We start from the raw sequence: 25,122 nt of genomic DNA on the forward strand, positions 1-25,122 counted from the left end.
CTGAGGATGAGGATGAAAGTGTGAACTTTGTAACACAGGATGTCTATTGTTTTACCTTCCCTGGTGTCCTGCTTTTCTGATAATTGTTCCCAGGAATGTATATCAAAAATGGAGTATGACTAATAAATACTTTAAGTTGTGGAACTGGCTAAATGAAGCTGCTGGGTTGAAAGTGATGAGGATCCACCTGATGTGGGAATTAGGGAACTGATGGTCTGGTTCATGTGGTGGCAAAGAATCTGCTTTAACTATTAGACATTGTCCCTTAGGACTCTAACCCACTGTCCAGAGAGACTGTATCTTTAGGCAACTTGGCAATAAAATGACAGGAGTATGTTAAACTACTTCAGGTGTCTTTAGTGAAAAGATACCAGAGACAAAATCTAGGATGAAGCCCCTCTGAAAGCAGGTGGGAAATAAGGAGGCAATTTTTTAGCTTTAATAAAAGAGGAATCCGTTGCCAATAGCCATGAAGCAGAGACAGCCAAGAGCCAGATTATCATGTGCGTTGTGGGATGGGAGCTGCTACAAAATATGCTTTACTCTGCTTCTAAAGCTGTCCAGGGAACTATGGAATTTTGGCTGCTGGAATGAAGATACTGGGAGGATTTCTAGGAGCCAGGCAATACTTCCAAACCTTACCTCTCCCTTGGGATAGCGGTAGCGATATTTATCTTGGTCCCGTAGTGCAAATTCTTCAGGATAGTGTTCCTGGATTTCTTCATAGGTCATCTCCTCACAGACACCCTGAGAAAAATTATTTGGGGACAAAAGTATTCACAAGGTGAAATCCATACCTTTACCATAGTTCTGAATCCAGTGATTATGGAACAGCAGCACACAAGCACCTGGTTGTCTGTGAAGACAGCTTTATGTTTGTGCCTATTGTCTGAGTGTGTGTATGTGTGTGTGTGTGCATGAGATGTGTGTATGTGAGAGTGTGCACATGTGTACAGGTGTGTTCAGTTTGAGTATGTAGTATATGGCGGGTACGTGTGTGGTGTTTCTCTATGATTGTCCCAATAGGTTTGTAGATGTACATTGTACATTTAAGTATGTATTTTATAAATATATGGGCTTAAGAATTTTAGACTGTATTTGTGTGTATATGTGTATCATGCTGGTATGTTTAAAGACATAGGCCTTGTATTTGTGTATTTGTCTCAGTATTTGTAGTGTGTTTGGTGAGTGTGTCTGTGTACAGGTTGTCTGAGCATCTTAGAATATGCCCACATGAGTGTCTCTGTGGTCTGTTTCTCCATGTGTGTCTAGTGTGTCTGTGGCATGTATTTCTGTGAGTGTGTATGTCTCTGATTATGTCTCTGGTGTATATGTGTGAGTAGATGTATGCCTATGCCTGAGGTCATGTGAATTTATGTATGTATCTCTAAGTGTGTCTGTGAGTGTGTATGTGTGTGCATGCATGGTGCAGGTGTAGATTGGTAGATGTATCTGAAACGGATCCTATGTCAGACTAGAAGGTCAGTGTGTCTGTGAAGTGTATGTCTGTGAGTGTAAGCATATTTGTGGTGGGTGTCTATGACTGTGTATACAAGCACACACATGTGTGCACATACATAGCAGTGCTCTCCCATTTTATAGCATTTCCCATCCCCTCTGCTCCTACCTATGCTCCAGGACCTCTGGCAGAAAAAGAAACAGGTATCCACAGATATCTCAGAAGACAAGAATTAACAAATTCCTAACAGTTTCAGAGTGGGCCTTGGGGAAATACAGTCTTCTCACCCAAAGCAGGAATCCAGAGCTCAGAGAATGAGTTCCTCAGGAGTACATGAGAGCTTCCCAAGTTCACTTAAAAATCCCCGGAAGTGAGGTGGCTGCTGGGAGTGGGGGTGGGAAGCAATGTTGGGTTTATAAGGTTTCCTTTTTGATTGTGTGGATTCCAATTAGACTTTCCTGTAAGGAGCAACAGGCTCTGGTTGTTGTCTTTTGAATTATATACCAGCCTTTCTTTAGGGGTGAAGTTCACCCCTGCCATAGCCCACAAAACAGCTATGCAGTGTCAAATTTCTCTACTGACACTGTCCATGGGAGAAAGTGCACTCTACTGGATACACAAGATCCTTCCAGATTAGCTTTGACTTTCTATTTTGAGGCATGCTGGGAGCCTGTTGCCTGTGGTAATGACCACTGACTTCATATTGACTTAAGGCAAATACCCTAACCTCTTTGAATTTTATTTTCCTCATCTGAAAAATGAGGAGAATTACAACGACCTCACAAAAGTGTTTTGAATATTAGAAATAATATATGTAAAAGAGCCTAGCACAGAATGTACAAGGCACATTTTAAAGACTCAATCAGTATATATATTATATACTGATATTAATATATTAATTAATTAATATTATATTATAAATAACATTATATAAAATATATTATGATATATAATATATTAGTAAATTAATATTATATTAATAATTAATTAATAATATATTATTGATCATGGAAAATAAACCAGAAACTTAGGCATCATTCTAAATTATTACTTCTTCCTTACTCCTCCCCTAGAGCAAATTTCTGTAATTCTATCTGTTAAATTTCTCAAAAATCTATTCCTTTTTCTTTCCCATCTCCACTGCTACAATCTTAGCAGTTACACACACACACACACACACACACACACTACCTTCTTTGTTTATGCGTCTCTCTGCCTGACATACCATTCCTGATCCTCTCTACCTGGCTCACTGTTAATTAACTCTCAGCTAGGCATCACTTCCTCCAGGCAGATCCTGGCTGGGTCAGATGCTTTGCCTGGACATCTGTGCCTATCAGAGACTATATCACACATACTGTTTTGTATTCCTGTTTTTTTTTTTTTCTATCTACCCTGTTTCGACTGAAAATTCAATGAAGACAAGGATCAATTTCTCTCTCCAGCACCACCCCAGAGTCTGAAACAAAGTAGGTATACAATAAATGCTTACACCACATGTGGGCCAGAAACAAGTAGTGACTGATCTCTTATGATGAAGGTTTATATATTTGCTTGAATGTGTTTTATAGCAACTATATGTGATATGTAGAACAATACTGTATATTCCTTTTCTAAATATGCATATCTCTGTACATCTATAGCTAAGTACAAGTGTATGTGTGTAGACACACATATACTTTTTATATTTATTGAAGTATATCTACCAGGCAAGCAAGTTAACCTAACTACATGCAAGTTATCTATACTTGTGATAAAGCTTTTACTTTTACGTCTAACAATCATAACCTGTGGACTGCTACCTAATGTCAGTTTACCTATAGCTCAGGTGAGACAATGGGGAGGAGAAAATGCCATCGCAAAGAGCACATGGAAAACCTGACTCTGAAGCAAGATTGCTATGTCATGAGGGTCAGATGGTCTTTCTTCTTCATTCTATTTCCAAAGCCACTACTCTGGTCCATTGTCACCTCTTGCCTGGATTAATGCAGCCATCCCCATACTGATCTACATACTCATTCTGGTCCTCTTCCTACCTAGTTTCCACACATGACCAGAATGGTCTCTTATTTATTTATTTATTTATTTATTTATTTATTTATTTATTTATTTATTTATATTCGTCAAGTATCATTAACATATACTGTTATATTAGTTTTAGGTGTATAACATAATGATTTAACAATTCTGTTTTTCAGTGCTCATCAAGATAAGTGTACTCTTAATACACTGTGTCTATTTCACTCATCCTCCTGCTCACCTCCCTTCTGGCAACCCACCAGTTTGTTTATGTAAGAGTCTGTTTTTTGTTTATCTCCTCTTTTTTCTTTGTTTATTTATTACATTCTGCATATGAGTGAAATAATACGGTATTGTCTTCTTTTTAAGAATGTGAATCACATTCAGGCCACTTCTTAACTTAGACCACATCATTGGCTTCCCATTTTTAGGGCAGCACCCAAATGCCTCAACATGAATTATAAAACTCTTTGAGCTGCCTTCCTTTCCAACCTCATCTCCCTTATACTTCCCTTCTTACAACGTTTTGTCATAGGATATGCACTGTCTTATTTATGGCTTGCTTTTGGGCTCCATGAGGACAGAGAACATGTCTATTCTGGCCTTCACTGGCTCCCCAGCACACAGAACAGTGTATGGTATATGGCTGGTTGTTGAGAAATATTTGTTGAATTAATTGTGCTCTTCATAGGAGCCAAAGCAGAGGCAATCCAGGGGATAAGCCCAGAGTCAAGTCCCATCAGCCACCAGGAAATCCATCCCCCTCCATCTCACCGCATCAATTTCGTTCAGGGCCTTCCACTGCTCGTAGGGAACACCCAGGGCCTCAGCTGTCTGGATAGTCCTCTTCATGTGGCTGGTCCACACCTTCAGGGAGCTGATGCCCTGGGACTGAATGAAGTTAGCCAGGGCATAGGCGTACTGGGGGGTGGGGTTACACAGGATGAGAAAAGGGAAGAAAGAGAGAGATGAAAGAAGACAGAGTAGCTGTGAGATCTGCCATAAATGGTGAAATGATGATGAACAAGAAAGAGTAGAATTTAAATGTTTCCAATTTATAAACAAGGATATGACAAGGATCAAGGGAATAGAAAAGGTTATGTGTGTTTATGTGTGTGTGTGTGTGTGTGTTCATTGACACTTGCTTATTAAACCCCTTACTCAGTTATTCATTCAAATAGCCCACGTCTGGCGTTTGTGAAGCCTGGAACAAGACTACAAATGGAGGCACTCTACCTGGTCAACCTCCTTTCTCTTCTCATTTCTGCCTCCATCCTGCACTTGTAGGTGCCTTGAGTACATGTTTGTAGATAACCTAGTCACATGACCAAATTCTGTCCACACCCTATTTCCACAGATTCCCATGATCCACAAACAGTGACCCTTCAGCCACCCTTTTGCCTAGGGGTAAACACTAAAAACTAACCCAGGTGGACAGACTCTGGGATAGACCCACACAGGCATGGAAAGCAAGCCAGAAGGGTAGGGGATTCTGGGTTTTGGGTCCTCAAAGTGTGGTCTAGGAGTAGGGGGTGTGGGATTTGGGGGACATTTCTTTTTGACTCTGGGGATTCTCATTTGCTTGAGTTGGAGTCTTGGAACCCAGCTTCTAAGGGCATTCGAACATATACTGAGTGCGTGTGGTCATGTGCTGCGTATCAGGGTGTCCTGTTCTCAAAACACAGCCAGTCCAGTAAGGGAAACAATGACAGCACTGAGAGGAAACATGAAAAGCTGTGGGAGCTAAATGAGCAAGTGATTTTTTTCTTTCACATAGAGTCATGTTATTAGTCACAGGTGGTATGTGAGGAACATTGGCACAAATGCATAGATGTATTTATATGTACATGTGTATGTACAAATAGAAGTATTGTGTATACACATTCTAATTATAGATTATGAGTCAATAGTCAGTGTGCTCTGGTGTAAGGAGCCCTTGATTGGGAAGCAAGCAACAGGGGTTAAACTTCCCAGCATCCTTATATGGTCCCTGTGTGACCTGGGACACATCCCCGTTTCTCTCTGGCCTTATAGCTTCTGCCTGTAAGATGTGAACAGCATTAGCTCACTGAATCTTGTCCTATGAGCATCACATTAGATAGTGGAAGAGGAGAACATGGAGTGCCCCCTGACATACAGTAGGTGACAGCCTCTGTGATTGATTATGGGTGAGAGTCGATGGGAAAGTGCTTTGTAAACTGCATGGTGCACTGTGCCCATAAGTATGAAGGTTGGGGCCAAGCATTTATGTGTGCATGCACAAGTTTGTGTGCGAGAGCGGTATGCATTGTGGAGATAGCCATGTGTCCAAACTGGGCATTGAGCTGTATAGGCAGGGCCATAGGTGGCCCCAACCAAGAGACCCCTGGCTGTAGGTGGTGCCATGGAGCAGGGATGATGCCACCAGTACCCTCTGCTCTGAGGAGTAAGATGGGTGGGAGTCAAAGGTCTGAGTCCACCTCAAGGGGAGCCTGCCAGTCTGAAGGTAACAGAAAGGGAGCCATGAGGACCAGGCCTTCCAGTGCAGTGCCTTGCCTAAGACACTACCACCTCTGCAGTGGGGGGATGCTGGGGGGCAGGGAGGAAAGCCTGGTTTTCAATCCTGGCTCTTTTTTACTGGCTGCATGACCTGGGGCTGCTCTTTTCTCCTCCTTGGGCCTCTGCTTCCTCAGGTTTCATAAACCATTAATGGTAATGTCCACCCCACAGAGTTGTTGTGAAGATTGAAAGGGGACACACATGTGGAGGCAGACGGTGCTGTGACTGTGCACAGGTGCCCAATAAAAGAGAGTGCTTCCTCCCTCCTGCACCTCATTTCCCATTTGTTCTACCCAAGCCATCCTCCCAGCAAGAACAATACCTGTGTTAATAAGCCCAGGCACAGGGCCAAACACTAAGGAAAATGTGTGCCTTTATTTTATTTTATACCTGTAATGTGGAGGTTACTATGCTTGGCTAGAGAGGAGATTCATGCCATAGTCAGAGATGGGCCAGAACTGGGAGAGATGGACCTGCCTGGGAGGGCAGGAGAGGACAGAGGAGGGCTTCCTGGACCAAACCATGGAGCAGCAGCTGGGCCCTGGAAGGGGGTGGGGGGAGAGGGCAGGAAAAGAGCAATAACTGGTGGGGGACAAGTGCTGACAGTGGGATGACCTAAAGTGGGGGTGGGGGCTGTGGCATCAGCCCTGAGTAAGGACGAAAATAGATTCAAGGATGGGGCACCTCAGGGCAGCTCTCAGGGCCTGTGGTGGTCACCAGCTGACAGAGGAGAGCAGCCTAGGTGGGGGAAACTGCACAAGCAAAGGCACAGAGTTGTGAAAGAGAGGAGGGGAACCAGTCAGGCAGGGGTGAAGGGTGCTCACTGTAATGGGGCTGGAGGAGCAGCCAGATTTGGGCAGGCCTGAAGTGTCAAGACCAAGCTAACAGACGTGCAGATGCTGTTAGCACATGGGAGTCACTCAAGGATGGATCAAGACTGAGTGGCTGATTGGGTGGAAGAGCGGGTATGACCAGAACCTGCTTTTACCCTGTCACTGAGTCCTCCCATCCTCAGGACCCATGCAGTGGCTGTACCACCCACCCACAGCCCACCTGGGCCAGCTCAGCCAATGCCTCAGGGTGCATGGGGCCCTTCCTACCTGCTTGCCCCGAGCTGAGAGACCAGAGTCACCTCCGATGCGGCCTCTGAGGTTGAGTTCACTCTCACCGTGCCGGCACAGATAGATGGAGCGGGGTGTGACGTGGATGTTCATGAGATAGTAGACTGTGCGGCTCTGGATGTGGTCCTGCACTCGGTTCACCATGTAGCGTGTGCCCACATCGAAGATCTTGATGTAGGATAGGTGGCTGGGCCAGCCCAAGCAGGAGCAAGGGCAGCTCAGGGGATGATGATGGAGAGGCTGATCCCAAGACAAATCCCCAACCACAAACCCCGCCTTCAAGCCTCTTGTACAATGCAGGTTTCACCTACCTTTCCTCTAACAAAATGTCATGCCTTGCCCTATTCTGGGTACCTGCTCTAGAGACGTGGCTCCTGGCCTCCCCCAAAGAGCTCACTGCCTGCTACCATCTCCCCCTGTTTCCTTTCTTCAGTTTCAGCTTGATCCAGGCTATCTTTTCACATTCACTTTTTACACTCCAGGGATCTGGGTTCCGTCCTTTATAGTTCACACTCTTGAAATCCTCAGAGAAAAGCAGTAATCCTGTGTCCCTGGCTGCCTTCCACATCTTACTGGCAGCTCCTGAATTCTCTACTCAGTCTTTTAAATTTCAAGCTGAGCTCTGCACCTCTGTTCTTCAAGTCTCTGCTATGATATATTGTCTTCGACACCCTACAGGCAGCTACCAGATTGTGTCTGTGCGCACTTGTGTCTGTGTGTGTATATCTCTCTTCCCACTCAGAAAGGGAAAAGGGTTGGGGTTTTTTTCCCTGTCATGCAGTCAGTAAACAAACTCTCCTTTGTTCTAAGCATTGTGCTTGAAGTGGGGACTCAGCATCTGCCCTTTGGGAGCTCTTAGGTCAGTCAAGAACACACACTTGGAAACACATGACCAATGCGCAATACCCCTTCCATAAATAGTCATTCACTCTTAGTTGTGCCAAGTACTGGAATGTGGGGATACAGAGATGGTCCACAACATGGAAATCTTGTGGTCCTTGTTTCAAGTCCCCTTTTATCCCCTCAATTCTGTGCTCTAGTCATGAACTAATAATCATGAGTGATAATCAAACTATTCAACAACCTGTCTGCAGAGGAGCTGGGAATGAGCAATACTGACTAATTGGAAGACTAGTACCATGGAGTAAGTCTTCTGAGGCCCCTACTGTACCAGGCATGAGTCCTTTAGTTGTTGGACTATAGGGAGTTCAAGGAGATCCCTGCAAAGAGGTGGGGAAGGCTGCACCAATGGGGTAGCATACCAGGAACCCTGGATGCACAGTAGCAAAACAAAGTAAATAGAATTAGCTGCACTAACCCAAGGCATGTAAAGCAATGGCTGATGGGTTTGGTTTCAGAAAGCCTCTCCTCTGATCTTCCTAGAGAAGGCCTTTTTATCTGTACCATACTTAATCATTCCCATCCCTGTCATCTATGTTCAACGGTTCCTACAGGACACTTGCACTTGTTGAGCATTTTCTTTTGTGCATCTGGCAGGGAGTGGGGACTTAAAATACATGAATCCTTATAATCATCCTAGGAATCAGGGATTATTACCTGTGTCTTATAGGTGAGGAAACTGAAGCACAGAGAGAGGAAATGATTTGTTTAAGGTTAACCTCTCCAACTATCTTGTCTAGGACTCTCAGTACCTAGCAGTAGAAAATATCTGATGTAGCCTTGTTGCCTAATTACTGTCTGTTCCTGATGCTAGGTCCTGGGTAGCTCTAGGAGAACTTTCAAATTCCTCACCTTAGTCTGACATTCTGGCCCTGCTTGGCCTCACCTCACAGTCCCACACCCACACCCATGCCCATAATTTCTCTGTTTCAATCTAGCCTTCATGCTTTTGCTGGTATATTCTCTAAACTCCCCTACTTTTATTCAGATTTAACTACACTATTCCAAAATGCTCTTCTGTTTGCTTGAAAAGGCATTCCTTGCCTGCTTTCCAAAGCTGAGCTCCTATGCATCCATCCCTTAAGAGCCAGCACTTTCACTCTCTCTAGGAAGTCTTCTTTGAGCTCGGGATCATGTGAAGTCATTTAGAGGTGCTTCCCACCAAAAGTAATATCTTAGCTAGTGCCTATCTCTACCATGTGTAATCTAAAATAAAAATTATAAACTATATTATAAAATGAGGAGGTCTCATGAAATTTTGTGATTTTTTTTCATTTTGACCACATTGATGCTGGTTTTGAAATTAAAATAGTAAAAGCTTTCCAGATTGTTTTATTCCTATTTTTGGTAGATTCCACCTTTCTGGTACCCCATACACATGCCTAGTCTACCTATACTGGGTAAACCTACTCTTCCCGATCTCTTTTCCCAAGCTGGGCTGAGTTTCCTCCTTTGTGTTTCTCTAGCCCACTTGGTTTACCATTTCTACAATTCTGATCAACTGCACATTCATTGGCTCCCCCAACCAACTGGGCATTTTATCACAGCAGGGACAGCCCTTCTCTCTTTAGATTCCTAGGGCACAGCTTTGACTGGGCCCTGATACATGGACTGTAAATGTCTGTTGATGTGAAAATGATTAAATAAAGCCAACCTTCAGAATATGTCATCTTCAGGCCCAAACTGATTCATCAAACACTAACTGAGGACCTGCAGGACTCTAGGCTGAAGACTGGGGGCTTTCTCAATGCTTCTTTCACTTTAGCTCCCCTTCTTCAAGCTTCTTTCACCATATGCTGCTAGTCTCTATGGTGCATTTGTGGAAATTTGAATAAGTTACACTTTTCTCAGGGCAGAAACATCCCCACTCCAGTACACATGCCTTGGTGAGAAAAACAAGTGTACCCTTGACCTGGTTGTCCTTGCACAGTGAACAATCTTTACAATTGTACATAAAGGTCCTGTTCCTTGCACCAAGTGTCTAAGCCTCATGTGACAATTCTTTATGAATTAGGGATGTGGGAGGGGCAGAACTAGGCTGGAAGTCTGAGATAAGGGTTTGAATAAATGTTCTACTGACTCATTATGTGGCCTTAGGTAAGTCCTTGCCCTGTTCTGGGTCTCAGTTTCTCCATTTAAGGAGCAGTGCAGTAACAATACTTGCCTCTTAGGATTTTGGTTGGGCAAAGCTAGAAGGATTCTGCTTAAACTTCTTAAGGTTTTAATGACTATTTGAGGTTTCCTCATACTTCTCACTTGGGGCCCAAGGGGTCTGGGTGACCAGAGTCTCTTCTCATCACAACCCGTTTTGAGGCTTCTGGGAATATCCTATGTCTAAAACTCACATATTCCCTGTACTATTAGCTAACATGTTTCCAATTTTTAGCTGGCATTATGAATGAGAGTTTCATGTTTTTCATGTGTCTTCCCATATGTTAAGGCACTATGGAAGATATCTGCAGATAGAAACCACCTCTCTTGCCATTATTTATACTCCTATGTACACCACAGTTCAAAGAGACCAAATACCTATTGATTGAAGAGGTACATGGGTTTGTGAAAAGAGACATGAGTAGGAGACAAAATATATGGTTAGATTCCTAGTTCTACCCCTTGATTTGTGCTGGGAGCTTGGCAAGTGGTTTCAGCTAAGATTCAATTTCCTCTTCTTGAAAATTTATGAACATAAGATCTATTTTGGCTTCCTTTATAGGGGTGCTGAGGGGATTCAATGAACCAAAGAAGGTGAACATGTTTGGAAACTGAAGTGTCATCCAGGTGTGAGGAATGCTTTTGAAAAAAAATAACAGCAACAACTACAGAAGGGAAGCATTTGTTCTTAGAGATCAGGGTCTTGATCTGCCCATATTGGTCAGGAAGGGACTATTTTAACACTCTCATGGACATTTTATATATCAAGGAATCACTACCCCAGATACTTAGAGCTTGGAGGATCCTTGAAGACAAATAATCAAATCTAGCTCCCTGATTTTACAGATAGAGAAGCTGAGGCCCAGAGAGGGAGGGCATTTTCCCAGGTCCTAAAGGACATCAAAATAGGGTTAAAGATCCAGTCTTGGATTTTAGGGTTCTGGGTTCTTACCTGTCCAGTTCATCATCCAAGGGTTGGTAGTTGACCTTATAGCATTCAATTCTCTTTAGAAAGTCTTCCAGAACCTTTTCCCTGTCACAGTCTATGTAATCAGGGCTGCCAAGTTTTACTTGCTAGGAAAAGGGAGAACAGAAGAACTGTGAGAGACAGAGACTCTAACAGTGACCTTTGGAAGTGCCCTTAGAGATCATTGAGTACAACATCCCTCATCATAGAGATGAGAAAATTGAGACTTAGACAAAGGGTCTTGCCAAGTTACAAATCAGTCAATTTAAGTGAATTTGGAATGTGTGACTCCTTATGCTTTATTTCTATATGATTAAACAAGGTCTGTTACATTGTACTCAGTTCCAGAGCACACAGTGTTTAAGAAGAACATTTAAAAGAAGATGTGGTGGGGTCTCTGGGTGGCTCAGTTGGTTAAGCGTCTGCCTTCGGCTCAGGTCATGATCTCAGTGTCCTGGGATCGAGCTCCGTATCGGGCTCCCTGCTCAGCAGAGAGCCTGTTTCTCCCTCTCCTTCTGCCTGCCGCTCTGCCTACTTGTGCTCTCTCTCTCTTTCAAATAAAGAAATAAAATCTTTAAAAAAAATAAAAGAAGATGTGGGTTGGCTAATTGAATTTAAATAAAAAAATAAAAGAAGATGTGTTGTGTATATATATACAATGGTGTGTGTATATATATATATTACTCAGCCATCAAAAAGAAGAAATCTTACCATTTGCAACAACGTGAATAGAACTAGGGGGTATTATGCTGAATCATAAGAAATAAGAGTAAGAAATAAGTCAATCAGAGAAAGGCAATTATTCTTTTTTTAAAAAAATATTTATTTGAGAGAGAGAGCTTGAGAGAGAGGGGGAGAGAGAGAGAGAACGAGTAAGGGGGAGGGGCAGAAGAAGAGGGAGAAGCCGACTACCCACTAAGCAGGGAGCCCAATGCAGGACTCAGTTCCAGGACTCTGGGATCATGACCTGAGCCAAAGGCAGACGCTTAACCGACTGAACCACCCAGGTGCCCCGATTTCACTCATGTGTGGAATTTAAGAAACAAAACAGAGGATCATAGAGGAAGGCAGGGAAAAATAAAATAATATGAAATCAGAGAGGGAGACAAACCATAAGAGACTCTTAACCATAGGAAACAAACTGATGTTTGCTGGAGGGGAGGTGATAGGGGGATGGGGTAACTGGGTAATGGGCATTAAGGAGGGCACTTGATGTAATGAGCAATGGTTGTTATATGCAACTGATGAATCACTGACTCTACCTCTGAAACTAATACTACACTATATGTTAATTAATTGAATTTAAATTAAAAAAATTAAAAATAAAAGAGGACCAGAAATTGTGATGTGAGAAATGGTTGAAGAAGAGGAACAGGAGATTTTGACCAGGGGTCATAATGGCTTACATGTATTGAGTGTTTAATGAGAAACATGGCATGTTGGCTTTAAATTTCTGAAAAGTTGACGTCTCCTAATCCCCCAATGCCTATCTTCTCTATATTTATTATTTTTTTTATTCTTATGTTAATCCCCATACATTACATCATTAGTTCTAGATGAAGTGTTCCATGATTCATTGTTTGTGCATAACACCCAGTGCTCCATGCAGAACATGCCCTCCTCAATACCCACCACCAGGCTAACCCATCCTCCCACCCCCCTCCCCTCTAGAACCCTCAGTTTGTTTTTCAGAGTCCATCGTCTCTCATGGTTCATCCACCCCTCCGATTTCCCCCCTTCATTCTTCCCCTCCTGCTACCTTCTTCTTCTTCTTTTTTTTTTCTTAACATATATTGCATTATTTGTTTCAGAGGTACAAATCTGAGATTCAACAGTCTTGCACAATTCACAGCGCTTACCAGAGCACATACCCTCCCCAGTGTCTATCACCCAGTCACCCCATCCCTCCCACCCCACCCCGCACTCCAACAACACTCAGTTTGTTTCCTGCGATTAAGAATTCCTCATATCAGTGAGATCATATGATACATGTCTTTCTCTGTTTGACTTATTTCACTCAACATAATACCCTCCAGTTCCATCCACGTCGTTGCAAATGGCAAGATCTCATTCCTTTTGATGGCAAGAGAGAATGGAAATCAATAGGAGAGATATTTAGAAAATAGAGTGGGGAAGATCTGGTGCCTGCTGAGAGGTGAGGGATGAAGACGCATCTAGGATGACTCCCATATTTTTTTTAGGCTCAGGTAACTGATTGGATGATAGCGCCATTCATTGAGATGACAAATGTGAGTGGAGAAGATAGGCATTGTGTCCACAATGGTGCTATCATCCAATCAGTTACCTGAGCCTAAAAAAAATATGGGAGTCATCCTAGATGCGTCTTCATCCCTCACCTCTCAGCAGGCACCAGATCTTCCCCACTCTATTTTCTAAATATCTCTCCTATTGATTTCCTTTCTCTCTTGCCTGGACACTTACTCTAGCTTTGTGACTAATTACTCTTGTCTACAGTCTTGTTACTTCTGATGTACTCCTCATACTAGCAGCCAGAAAGATATTTTTAACATGCACATCTGACCATGGAATTCCCCTGCTTAAAACTCTTCACCATTTCCTTATATGTTTTAGGGCACAATGTGAACTATTTTATCAGGTGGCCCATTTGTCATAATTGAGTCCAAAATGATTTCTTCATCTCATCTCCCATTGTACTCCTATTCTTCCACACACTTTGCTCTAGCCAACTTAATACCTTAATACCTCATTGGAGGTATGAAAAGAAAATATAGACAAACGTTTAGCTGAGATTTCAAGTATCTGATGGAGGATTGAGGGAGGTAACCTTTAAGGTCTCTTCTGTCCCTGAGCTCCAATAATTTCATGAAATAAGGAACAATAAAATGTGGCAGATCCAGTTCTAGACCACATGTTTAGAATCTAAGAACCACATGTTTAGAATCTAAGAACAGTTATATTTCTGATACAAGCCTGAGGTTCAGTCCCAGTTCAACTTCTTTCTGGTTGTATGAATTCTTGAAAACTCTTCTCTTGGAATCTCTGTCTCCTCTCTCCAACAATGAAAGATTCCGAACATGCAGGCTTGTTGTAACAAATCAGTAAGAGTCAAGCTTGGTGCCCAGTGCATATTAAGGACTCTATATTATGGCTTCTTTAAATTTCATAGGACTTTTTTTCAGAAAATATGAATTTTATTTTATTTCATATATTTTTTGTTATGTTATGTTAGTCATCATAGTTTTTGATGTAGTGTTCCATGATTCATTGTTTGTGTATAACACCCAGTGCTCCATGCAATACATGCCCTCCTTAATACCCATTCCTGGGCTAACCCATCCCCCTACCCCCCTCCCCTCTAAAACCCTCAGTTTGTTTCTCAGAGTCCATAGTTTCTCATGGTTCATCTCCCCCTCCGATTTCCCCCCTTTCATTTTTCCTTTCCTTCTCCTAATGTCCTCCATGCTATTCCTTATGTTCCACAAATAAGTGAAACCATATGATAATTGACTTTCTCTGCTTTGTAGGCCAGGACAGTCAAGAAATACTTCCTATAGGAAGTAGGAAGAGAAGCTCAGAGAAGAATACCACCTTTAATAGCCTCATAGAGGTCTTTTTAGGTGTTATCCAAACCTGAGGAAAAGTAAGGAGGACAAGGTAAAGTGCTCCTCACCCTGATGTTTTCTGCAATAATGCCAGGGTCATTACAGATGGACTCAATGAAAAAGACCTATAAGAGAAAAAGAAGAGAAATTTCCAGCAGGGAACTGTATTTGGTAGGGCCAAACATAGCTTCACCTCTTCTCAGTGGCTCTGAATCATCTCTAGGGGCATCTCTGACAACATAATTTCATACAGTGTTACTTTCAGGATTCTGAGTTTTATTGAGGCATATTGACTCTAAACTGAATGGCCCTGGGCGCCTGGGTGGCTCAGTTGGTTAAGCGACTGCCTTCGGCTCAGGTCATGATCCTGGAGTCCCTGGATCGAGTCCCGCATCGGGCTCCCTGCTCGGCAGGGAGCCTGCTTCTGCCTCTGACCCTCCCCCCTCTCAAGTGCTCTCTCTCTCTCATTCTCTCTGTGTCAAATAAATAAATAAAATCTTAAAAAAAAAAAAAAAAATAAATAAATAAACTGAATGGCCCTGGATTACTTTTTTATGTTTTTACTGGTTTTTAGTTCTTATATATGCTTTTTGTAGTAGTTCTCTTCTCTCCTTCCTCATTTCCACCCCCCACAGTGTCAGCCTGTCAGCAATTATCTTCCATTGCCTAATATAACGCCTCTTTCCTGTTCTGTTTTCTTGCTTCTAACTGTGATCTGGAAAGCCATATAACCAAATTAAAATGTTGAGCCTGATTTGTAGCTGATTTGACAGATTAGAGTCCTCTGGTTTGCCTTTCTTTGGGGTTTGTACTAGATAAATAGGCTCTAGATAAGAGTGGGAGTGTTACTATACCTTGTAACCATGTTCCTTAGCAAACTGCAGAATTAGTGACCGTCGTTCTCTGGTAGTGTTGGTGGCATCAAAAACCTAGAGGCCAATGATGAGATTGGTTTACTCTGAATTTGGTTTTGAGAGAACACCTATGCCTTGACTATCCTTGTGCTAAGGGGAGGGCTTCCAGGGTGACATAGAACTTGACTGAGTTTTGAAGAATAGGAAGGATTTGAAATTGACTTATTCCAATTTCTTAAGCATTCATTGAGCCCTTATTGTCAGTCCAGAAATGTAGCAGACTCTAGGTATAAACAAGAGGAAAATTGTAAATTTTTATTAGGGTAATTTTATAGGTAAAACAACCAAGGCTTAGAGGAAAGATTTGCCTTAACCAAGGCCCCAAGAGTTGCTAACAAAGCAGAGCTAGAATGGATCTTCTCAATTCCTAGTTGAGGATTCTTCCTTCCCTATCACTTTGGAGCTCTTCAAGAACAGGAAACAACTCCCTATCCTCAGCACCTCAGGTGGGACCATTTGAGGATCTTTTCCCCTTTTAGAATTCACAAATTTTACCCCAAGGGTCTATGAGATTAAATTGACTAGATATTTAGGTAAATCTCTAGAACTCAAAAATGTTTGTACTGTAATCTTAAAGTGTACTGAAGTCTTACTGAATTCTTGGGGGTGGAGTGGTAAAGCATAGCAGTTAAGAGTGTAGATTTTGGACCTATGCAACCTGAATTCTAGTTTTAGCCTTGCTGCATACATGCTGTGCCACCTTGGGAAATTATTTAATCTCTCTGTGCCATTTTTCTGGGCTATAAAATGGAGTATAACAACAATGCCTGTCTTATGGGAGAGGGTGGAATTAAATTAATATGTGCAAAGTACTTAGAATAGTGTGTAGAACATAGTAAATGCTCAATACATATTAGGGGTCCTTCATTCTGGCAGAAACTTGAGGGAAAATGCAAATTTCCTTACCGCAACATGACCTTCCTCATGGCTGAGATAGTCATGGACATCCTTCAGGGCTGCCAGGGCACACTGCCTGAAAAAGATGGAGAAAGAAACAGACAATCCTTGTCCCCAAGATGAGTTCCTCTCTATTTTTCTCCATTGTCTTTTGCACCATCTCTCAGATGTCTCACATTAAATTATTCATCAATGAAACATTTACACAGGGTATTCTATGTTCAAGGCACTATGACAAGCACAGACAGGTCACACAGTTGAAAGTGGCTCTGTGTGCACATTTTAGGGGCAGGCATAAAGTGGCATACCCAGGAAAAGTGGACTAATGACAGAGACATAATATTTAAAAACAACCTTTGAGGGGATAGAGCTCAAGTGGAACTGGTCCTTAAACCCAGGTAGAGTTTGAGTATATAGTGTGTGAAGTAGAAGGCATTCCTGGAATGGGTAACAGTACAAGCACAGGTATGATGGTGGCAATATATTTATGCATTTGGCAAAAATCTATTTAGTGATTACTCTTTGCTGGGTTCTATTATAAGGGCATGGATCAATAAATGAGACCTAGGATCTGTTCTGGAAGTGCTCAGTGTCTTGTAGAGGAGAGAGAACTTGAGATTGAATAAATGGTACTGGAGAGACTGGAATGGGCCATGCTATTGAGACTCTTAAATGCTCAGACTCAAATTTTCCACTCTCTCCTGTAAGGAGTAGGAGACCATTAGTTCCTAAGTTCTTAAGTAGGGGATGGTTATGACCAGAAACAGACTTTGGGTAAACTAGGGGAAGGGCTTTTCCAACCACCCTTTGAGAGTCTGGAAAACCTCCTTGCTAACCCAAATTACTCTGCCCCACACCCCCATTATCTGAACAAAGCCCTCCTTCAACAAGGAGCAGCACTGAACTCTAAAATATTAGACACTTACTTCCTGATATGTAGGGCCTCCATGTTGTCTGGAAGAAAAAATTCATAGTTCTTGTAGCTCACTGCCTCTCGTCGGTACTGGCCTAAATTAAACACTGAAAGCAGGGACACCTGGTGAAGGGGTTGGAAAGATTCTAGTGGAAAAATATGTCATTGTTGGGAGGGATTTCAGAGATTGAAGGAGGTATAATTTGTAGCTATAGAATATGCTTATAAAGCTTCAAATTATGGCTACCATCTCATTTATTCCTCAAAACAACCCTGCAACATAGAAATTATAATCCCATTTTACAAATGAAGAAATTGAAGTTCAGAGATAGGAAGTAACTTTCATAGTTAATAAGTGGGAAGCTGGGATTAAAAACCAGGTCTGTTTGGCTCCAAAGCTAGTGGATTTTCTGCTATTCTATCATAAACTCTAACCCTTCAGTGCTCTACTCCATTGGAAAGATAAGGAAAGAGATCCAGTGAGTAAAATCAATCACTAAGGATCAAACAGGTCAGCAGGTAATTTAGTGGTCAGTAGGTAACAGGACTAGACTGGGCCTCCTGAATCCTAGTCCAATGTTACTACATTTTCCTGTATCATGACAGAGAATCTAAATTTATTGCCCTCTCTAAGCCATACTTTCTCATCAGTAATAATGAAAAACCTGAGAGAAGGTAAGGAAAGGAGGAGAAAGAGGATAAGAAGCTAATGCAATATTTCATTCATCCATTCAATAAACACATTCTGATGCACACTCTGTAAAGCAGGACATGAGTTCTGAAGTCTCAAAGATAGATGAGATATGCATGATGGGGTCCCAAGGAGCTCACAATCCAGCAAGTAGGACAGAGAGTAAACCAGTAAATATAGAGTTCCCACACAGTTTGTTAAGTTCTCTGTCAGGCATTCGAAAGAATAAGGGGGAAGGACAAATTAATTACACTTGGGGTAATCTAAGATCATTTCTTGGAGAAAGCAGCATTTGAACCAGTCCTTTTAGGAAGGCAGGCCTTTTATAGACAGGCATGGGGGATGGGAGTGGGGAACAAAGACATTCCAGGTAGAGGAACACCATAAGCAACGGTATGACATTGGCAGAAGGCAGAATATGTTTAGGGGATGGTGAGTCATTCACTGTGACTGAAGCCTGAGAGACTGGCTGGGGTGGATTGTGGAGGGCCTTGAACAACAGGCTAAAAAGCTTGGGCTTAAACCTGCAGACCAAGAAGATCCTTGGAGGCTGTAGGTATGGTAAGCTTTGTGCTTTGAAACATGACTCTGAGGCTTTGTGCTCTGTGAGAATGGACTGGACTGGAGCAGATGGAAAGCATGTGTATTAGGGCAAAGACCCATCCATCACCATCTCATGTTCTCCTAACACCCAGCAGGAGCTACTTGGAGCCAGAGTCCTCCACAAGAACTATTCCTTCTCTCCTCTTCTGCCAATGTTCTACTCCTCCCACAAGACCAAGCTCAAATATACCCTATCTAGAAGCTTTCTCTGCCTTCCAGTTGGTGATTTCCTCTGTGAGCCCCCTCAGTACCCTGATCTAGGATTCCTTAAGTGACCATGAGGTGTTAGTATGCATCCCAGCCAGATAGAAAACTCTTCAAGGACAGGGTGTGAATCTCATTAATTTTTGCATCTTCAATGCCTAGCATGGGTTTTGGCACATAAAAAACCATTGGAAAACCCTTTGCCAGTGAATTAGAGAAAGTGCATGAAGGAAAAGAAGAAATGGGAGAAAGAGAGGAGGAGAGTTGAAGAGAGGGAGGGAAGGGGGAAGATAGGATGCTGAGATGGGCAAGAGAAAGGAGAGAAAAATAATGGAGAAAAGGTGAGTATAGGGTCAAGGTGGGATTATTTTTTCTTCCCATCAGTAGAGCCAAGTAGCAGACCTGGCACAGTGAGTGTCGGCTTTGGAATCAACCAGATGTGGGCTCATTTCCTGGTTCTGTCACTCAATGGCCATGTGCCTTTAGAGGTACTTCACCTCTTGGGCATTAATTTAATCAACTGTAAAATGATGATAATACTAGATTCTTTTTCATGGGCATTTTAGAACTTAAGAATAGATGTTAGTTCTTTGAGGATAGGCATCCTATCCTACTTGTCTTTGCCCAATATCCAACAAGGGCTTTTACACAGCTATCTGCTCAGTGAATAATTAATGATTGAATAAATAAATGCCCAAGGAGAACTGCTTGCTGCAATGGGGAGCAGTGCTCCATTTCACAAGAGAGAGTCTAAGTACTTGCTTAGTGTACCAGGAAAGGAGGAACATGGTCGCAATATAATTTTTAGATAAGTTGATATTCATTGAAAGTATCAATATAGTCATTGGGGATAAATAAAAAACACTGGTAGACTTTCTTACCATTACTGTTTTTATTCAGAATTGTATATGATGTGGAGGCACCCTATTTCTTACTGTTTAGAGCCTCTAAATGTCTTAATCTGGTCATATTTGAGAGAAGGAAAGGAATATGACCTGGTCCCCTGTCCCCAGAACAGCTCCTGGGGAAAGATACCCAGACACACACTACAACAGCACACTCTGTAATTAGTGTTGGCATAGAGGGGGCTGTTGGGAGGGTTGGTATGGGAGCTCAGAGAAGCACAGTCCTCTTAGGGGGAACAGAGCCATCAAATAGGAATGGAGATACAGGGTGGGGGTGGGTAGAAAAATCAAATGGGGAATAGGAGAGAGTGATTACTAAATAACTGATAGTAAGCAGAAAAGAGACCACACTGAGGAGAATGGAAAGTTGGAAATAGGGAGTGAAGGAGGAGATTGACAGGCAGGGAAGGAGGCCCTTTTGGCGGTGGAAAAAGGCAGGACCACTTCCAGCTGGGGAGGGGAAGTAAAAAAGCTCAGACCTAAGGAGAGGCTTGGAGAGAGTGGATACCTTCTGAACTCCAGAGGATGAGGTGAATGAAGGTGCCCAGCTTTAGTAAAGACCCTGTGGGAACCTCTGGGCTGTGGCTTCAATATGCTTGATTCTACATACCCTAAGGCTTGAAGAAAATCTTAAGGTTTTGGATAAATGGTAATGCTAATCAAAATAGTATTATTGGTGTTATAATAATAATAATGGTAATAAATAATAATAATGGTAATAAAAATAGTATATTACTCATAGGATTGTGTTAAGTTCTTGCAAAACTGGAGGTCCTTGAGAACAGACATTTAATCTTACTAGTTTTCCTATACCTAGTACCTAGAATACAGTTAGGCATAGAGTATGTGCTCAAGAAATTGTAAAACTTTTAAGAGTGTGGTGGTAGTTGTTGTAGTAATAGTAGTAGTAGTAATCCTAAGATTGGTAATAATGTTTTGAGGCATTCTGAGGCCTGCTACCTTACTCTTCAGCCAGTGGCCGGTAGGGGGCTATAGAACAAAGGGTTTCAGAGACATACCTTTAGTCGGTGTTCCTATCCAGTTGAGATATCTTGTGAGCTTCGTGGAGATGTAGGTCTTTCCTCGAGCTGGTAAACCCACCATGATCACCATTGTGGGGGAATTGGTAAACTGGGGTATTGATGCTGGAAGATAAACAAAATCTCAAAGCCTTATCCCCAGGTCCCCATCATCTTCTGTTATCAGCTCAGAGATGTTGAATTGGGAAAACATCTTCCCTACTATTATAACAATGACAATAACAAAAACCTGGAAATTTTCAAACTGACTTCTGAATTCATCAGAAAACTGAGATTACAGTGTGAACAGCTAACCCCAAATCCATAAAGACAGGTAGTCATCTGCAGGGAGCAATAGGGCCCAGGTATTTGCTTATCTTTCATAGATACTACTGCACAACATATAAACTCATAAGAGGATTCAGCTAAAAAATTTTAATAAATTGCTAAAGGTTCATTGTGGGCTAGCATGAGAATGTGAAGCCCCTGGGGCTGAAGACATAGGCGGTTTTGCATCCTCTAGGAATTCCATCAGGTACAGAAGAATCCTGAAAAATATGTCCTGTAGTTCTGGCTTGGAGAGGAAAACAGAATAGCAGCCATTGCTGAAATTGTGCCCAGGCCATTCTCCCTTTGTATTCTATGAAACAAAAACCTTAGTCTTCATAGAGAAAGGGAATGCAACTGTAGTTTGAGAGCACTGGTGGAAATTAAGTGCTGCTGACAGAGAGGAATGGCCAACACTATTGAAACTCTGCTGAGACCAATCTACTCCATCTCCCCTAAAGAAAATAAGCCTTAATCTGAAGAAGGAAGGGCAACAGAAAGTGAGGACACTGGTAGAAACTCAACACAGCTGGAGAAGGAAAATGGAAAAATGCTGTAGCCCAGGAGGCATCGGAATATGCACTAGGCGCACCATTATGGTTAAAGAAGAATCAGGAACACATGGGAAGGTCACACCTCCAAGATTGAGGATAAGACTGCCTAAGATGGAGGCTTAATCAGACTAACATGGAACATCATTAGTCCCCTATTCCCTACTATCAGGCTAAAATAAGTAAAATAATAGAAGACTACATCTTCAAAGGATGCAAAAGATAACTGTCTCCAGAGAGCAGTCCAAAGGGAAGAATCAAGGCAAGAAAAAAAATAGTCTGAAGAGACAAATCATTAGGATCAGACTCAGTTATGATATTCATGTTGGAATTATTAGGCAAGGAATTTAAAATAGTTACGATTGATAAGTTAAAAGCTTTATTGAAAAGGTGGATAGCATGCAAGATCAGATAGATAATTTCAGTAGAGGGATGGAAAGTATAAGAAAGAATCAAATATAAATGCAAGAGAAGAAACACAGTAATTGATCTGAAGAATGTCTTCAATGTTCTCATAAGTGAACGTAACATAGCTGAGAAATATATGAACTTGAAGATAGATCAGTAGAAATTACACACCCTAAAAAGCAGAGAGAAAAAAAAATTGTAAAAAAACAAACAAACAAAACAAAACAACCCAGAACAAAACATCCAAGAACTTTGTATGAAATAGTGTAATATATATGTAACATAGAAATATCATATATAGACATATATATGTAATTAGAATATATATATATATATATATAATGTAATATATATGTAATTAGAATAACAGAACGAGAAGAGGGAGATAATGGGAAAGAAGAAATATTTGAAGAAAGAACTGCCAAAATTTTCCAAAATTCAGTTATTGATACCAAACCACAGATTCAAGTATCTCAGAGAATACCAAGCAAGATAAATAAAATTTTAAGCACACCACACCAGACATAGCAAATTCAAACTGCAGAAAATCCGGCAAAAATAAAATACTGAAGGAGGCCAGGAAAAAGGGGTAGTAGGAACACCTTACTTACAGAAGAACAAGGAGGAGAATTATACTGGACTTCTTGTAAGAAGCCACATAAGCAAAAAAGATAGTGGAATAAAAAATTTAAAGTATTGGAAGTAAGCAACAACAGCAACAACAACAAAAAAGCCCCACAAACGCTGCCAATCCAGAATTCTAAATTCAGTAAAAATGTCCTTCAAAAATAAAGGCAAAATAAATACTTTTATTTCAGACCAAAAAAAAAAAAAAACAGGAAATTCATCACAGGCAGACCTTTCTTATAATAAATATTAAAGAACAATATTTAGGCAGAAAAGATCTGATATAGGTCAGAAAATTGGATCTACATCATTAAAGAAAAGCATTGGAAAAGGAATAAATTAAGGCAAAATATACCTTTTATTTTGCATATTCTTAATTGTTCTAAAAGATAACTGACCATTTAAAGCAATAATAGTAATAATGTATTGGGTGTTCATAGCATATATCAAAATGAAATAAGTAAAACAATGACACAAGGAAAGGGAGGAAGAGTCTGGGAATATTCTGTTATAAGGTATTTGTTCTACATGTAAAGTGATATAGTGTTATTTGAAGGTGAACCCAAATTATTTTAAAACATACATTGTAAACCCTAGGGGAACCACTAAAAAGTAAAAAAAAAAAAAAAAAAAAAAAAAAAAGCATGAAGATATATAAATGATAAGTAAACACAAGCAATAAAATGAGATCATGAAAAATGCTCAGATAAGATGAGGAAAAAGCAAAAAAAAAAAAAGATAAAAAAGAAACAAAGAAATCTGGGAAGATGGTGGTGGAGTAGGAAAACTCTAGGCTTGCCTTGTCCCACAAATACAACTAGATAACTATCAAATCATCCTAATAACCCCAAAACCAACCTGAAGAATGGCAGAACAAACTTCACAACTAAAGGTAGAGAAGAGCCCACATTGAAGAAGGTAAGAAGTGTGGAAACACACCTTGGGAGAGAAACAGATCATTGTCACCATGGTGGGGAAGGAGCTGCAGTTGCAGAAAAGGGTGACACAGACTAGCACACAGGGGAGCCCACATAGAGAAGACAAGCATCAATGGAAATTGGCTTGGAAAGTAAAAGGGGCTGAATTTTGTGAGTTCTTGCAACCACCAAGACTTAAAGCCTGGAGATTTAAAGGCCAGCAGGATTGGCTCTGGGAAAGCATAGAGGGCATTAAGGATGCTCTTGGAGAGAAAGCAGGGCAAACAGTCTGCGGGCATAAAACTTGAAAACAGCAATCTGAAGAGTGCCTGGGATACACAATGGGGAGGTTATTTGCTCATCTTGGAGTGTGTCACTGAGTGGTAACATTCAGGGAAAGACCCCACTGGGAACAAAGCGAATGACAGGCACCATTTCTCTCCCCTACCCCTCAGTTTAAGAACAGGACCACTTGTGGGACCCAGCCAAGGCCTACACTTGCTACCAAACTAGCTTATACCAAACCGTGACCTCCCCCCCCACACACACACACACTCTGGTGGAACTGCCCTTCCCAGTCATGCTTGCCTCAGTTCCATTGTGGCAGGACCCTTCTCCTAGAAGACCAGCTCAAACCCCTGCCCACATTGCATCCCTCGAACCAGGAGTTTTGCAGGGCTTTGGTTCTGGCAGCAATGGTGGAAGCACAAGCAGACCAGAACACACCTAGTTAAAAATTGCCACACTCAGACCAGGTACCAAATATTGCCCACAACAGGTGAAGAGAGCCTTTGCAGATGACTAGCCTGAAGGATAAAGCAGCCATGATACAGTGGCAGAGCACATGCGGCACCAATTGGAGACATCCCCTGAAGCACTAGGCCATGGGGAATAGAGGACACTATACTATGGGGTATTATAGGACCTCTTCTTCATAAGGCCATTATCCTCAAGAACAGGAGAAGTAGCTGACTTTCCTCACATACAGGAACATGCATAAGTACTTACACAAAATGAGAAGACAGACAAATTTATTCCAAATGCAAGAATTGGATAAGGCCATGACCAGAGGTCCAATCAAAACAGATATAAGTGACATGCCTGACAGAGAATTTAAAGTAATGATCATAAAGATACACACTGGACTTGAGAAAAGACTGGAAGGCATCAATGAGTCCCTTAATACACAGATAAGGAATAACATAACAGAGATAAAGGGTTCAATAAATGAAATGAGAAACACACTTGATAAAATGAACAGCAGGCTGGAAAAAGCAGAACAAATTAGTCATCTAGAAGACAGAGTAATCAAAAGTAATCAAGCTGAACAAAAGAAAAAAGAATTGTGCAAAATGAGAATAGGTTTAGGGAACGGAGAGACTCTATCAAACATAATAACATTCATAT

General features: G+C 41.6%; 1 protein-coding gene across 9 annotated transcripts in view; it reads right to left on the minus strand.

The window, feature by feature from the left end:
• Positions 1–25,122, minus strand: part of PFKFB1 (6-phosphofructo-2-kinase/fructose-2,6-biphosphatase 1) — a 106,746-nt gene that overhangs the window by 28,857 nt on the left and 52,767 nt on the right. For 5 of the 9 annotated variants that reach the window (XM_064574117.1, XM_064574118.1, XM_064574113.1 and 2 more), the window contains 9 exons: positions 20,886–21,011; positions 17,477–17,570; positions 16,560–16,626; positions 15,594–15,668; positions 14,808–14,864; positions 11,141–11,262; positions 7,117–7,354; positions 4,253–4,399; positions 643–747 (listed from right to left, as the gene is read on the minus strand). In XM_064574117.1, the coding sequence (XP_064430187.1) occupies positions 643–747; positions 4,253–4,399; positions 7,117–7,354; positions 11,141–11,262; positions 14,808–14,864; positions 15,594–15,668; positions 16,560–16,626; positions 17,477–17,570; positions 20,886–21,011 (1,031 nt within the window). The remainder of the gene's footprint in view (positions 1–642; positions 748–4,252; positions 4,400–7,116; positions 7,355–11,140; positions 11,263–14,807; positions 14,865–15,593; positions 15,669–16,559; positions 16,627–17,476; positions 17,571–20,885; positions 21,012–25,122) is intronic. The other 4 variants (XM_064574116.1, XM_064574119.1, XM_064574114.1 and 1 more) reach the window with 4 other exon arrangements.

The sequence above is a fragment of the Mirounga angustirostris genome, unplaced genomic scaffold, assembly GCF_029215605.1.
Source record: "Mirounga angustirostris isolate CCGP_5_RB_7025 unplaced genomic scaffold, mMirAng1.0.hap1 SCAF_11, whole genome shotgun sequence".
Taxonomy (NCBI): Eukaryota; Metazoa; Chordata; class Mammalia; order Carnivora; family Phocidae; genus Mirounga; species Mirounga angustirostris.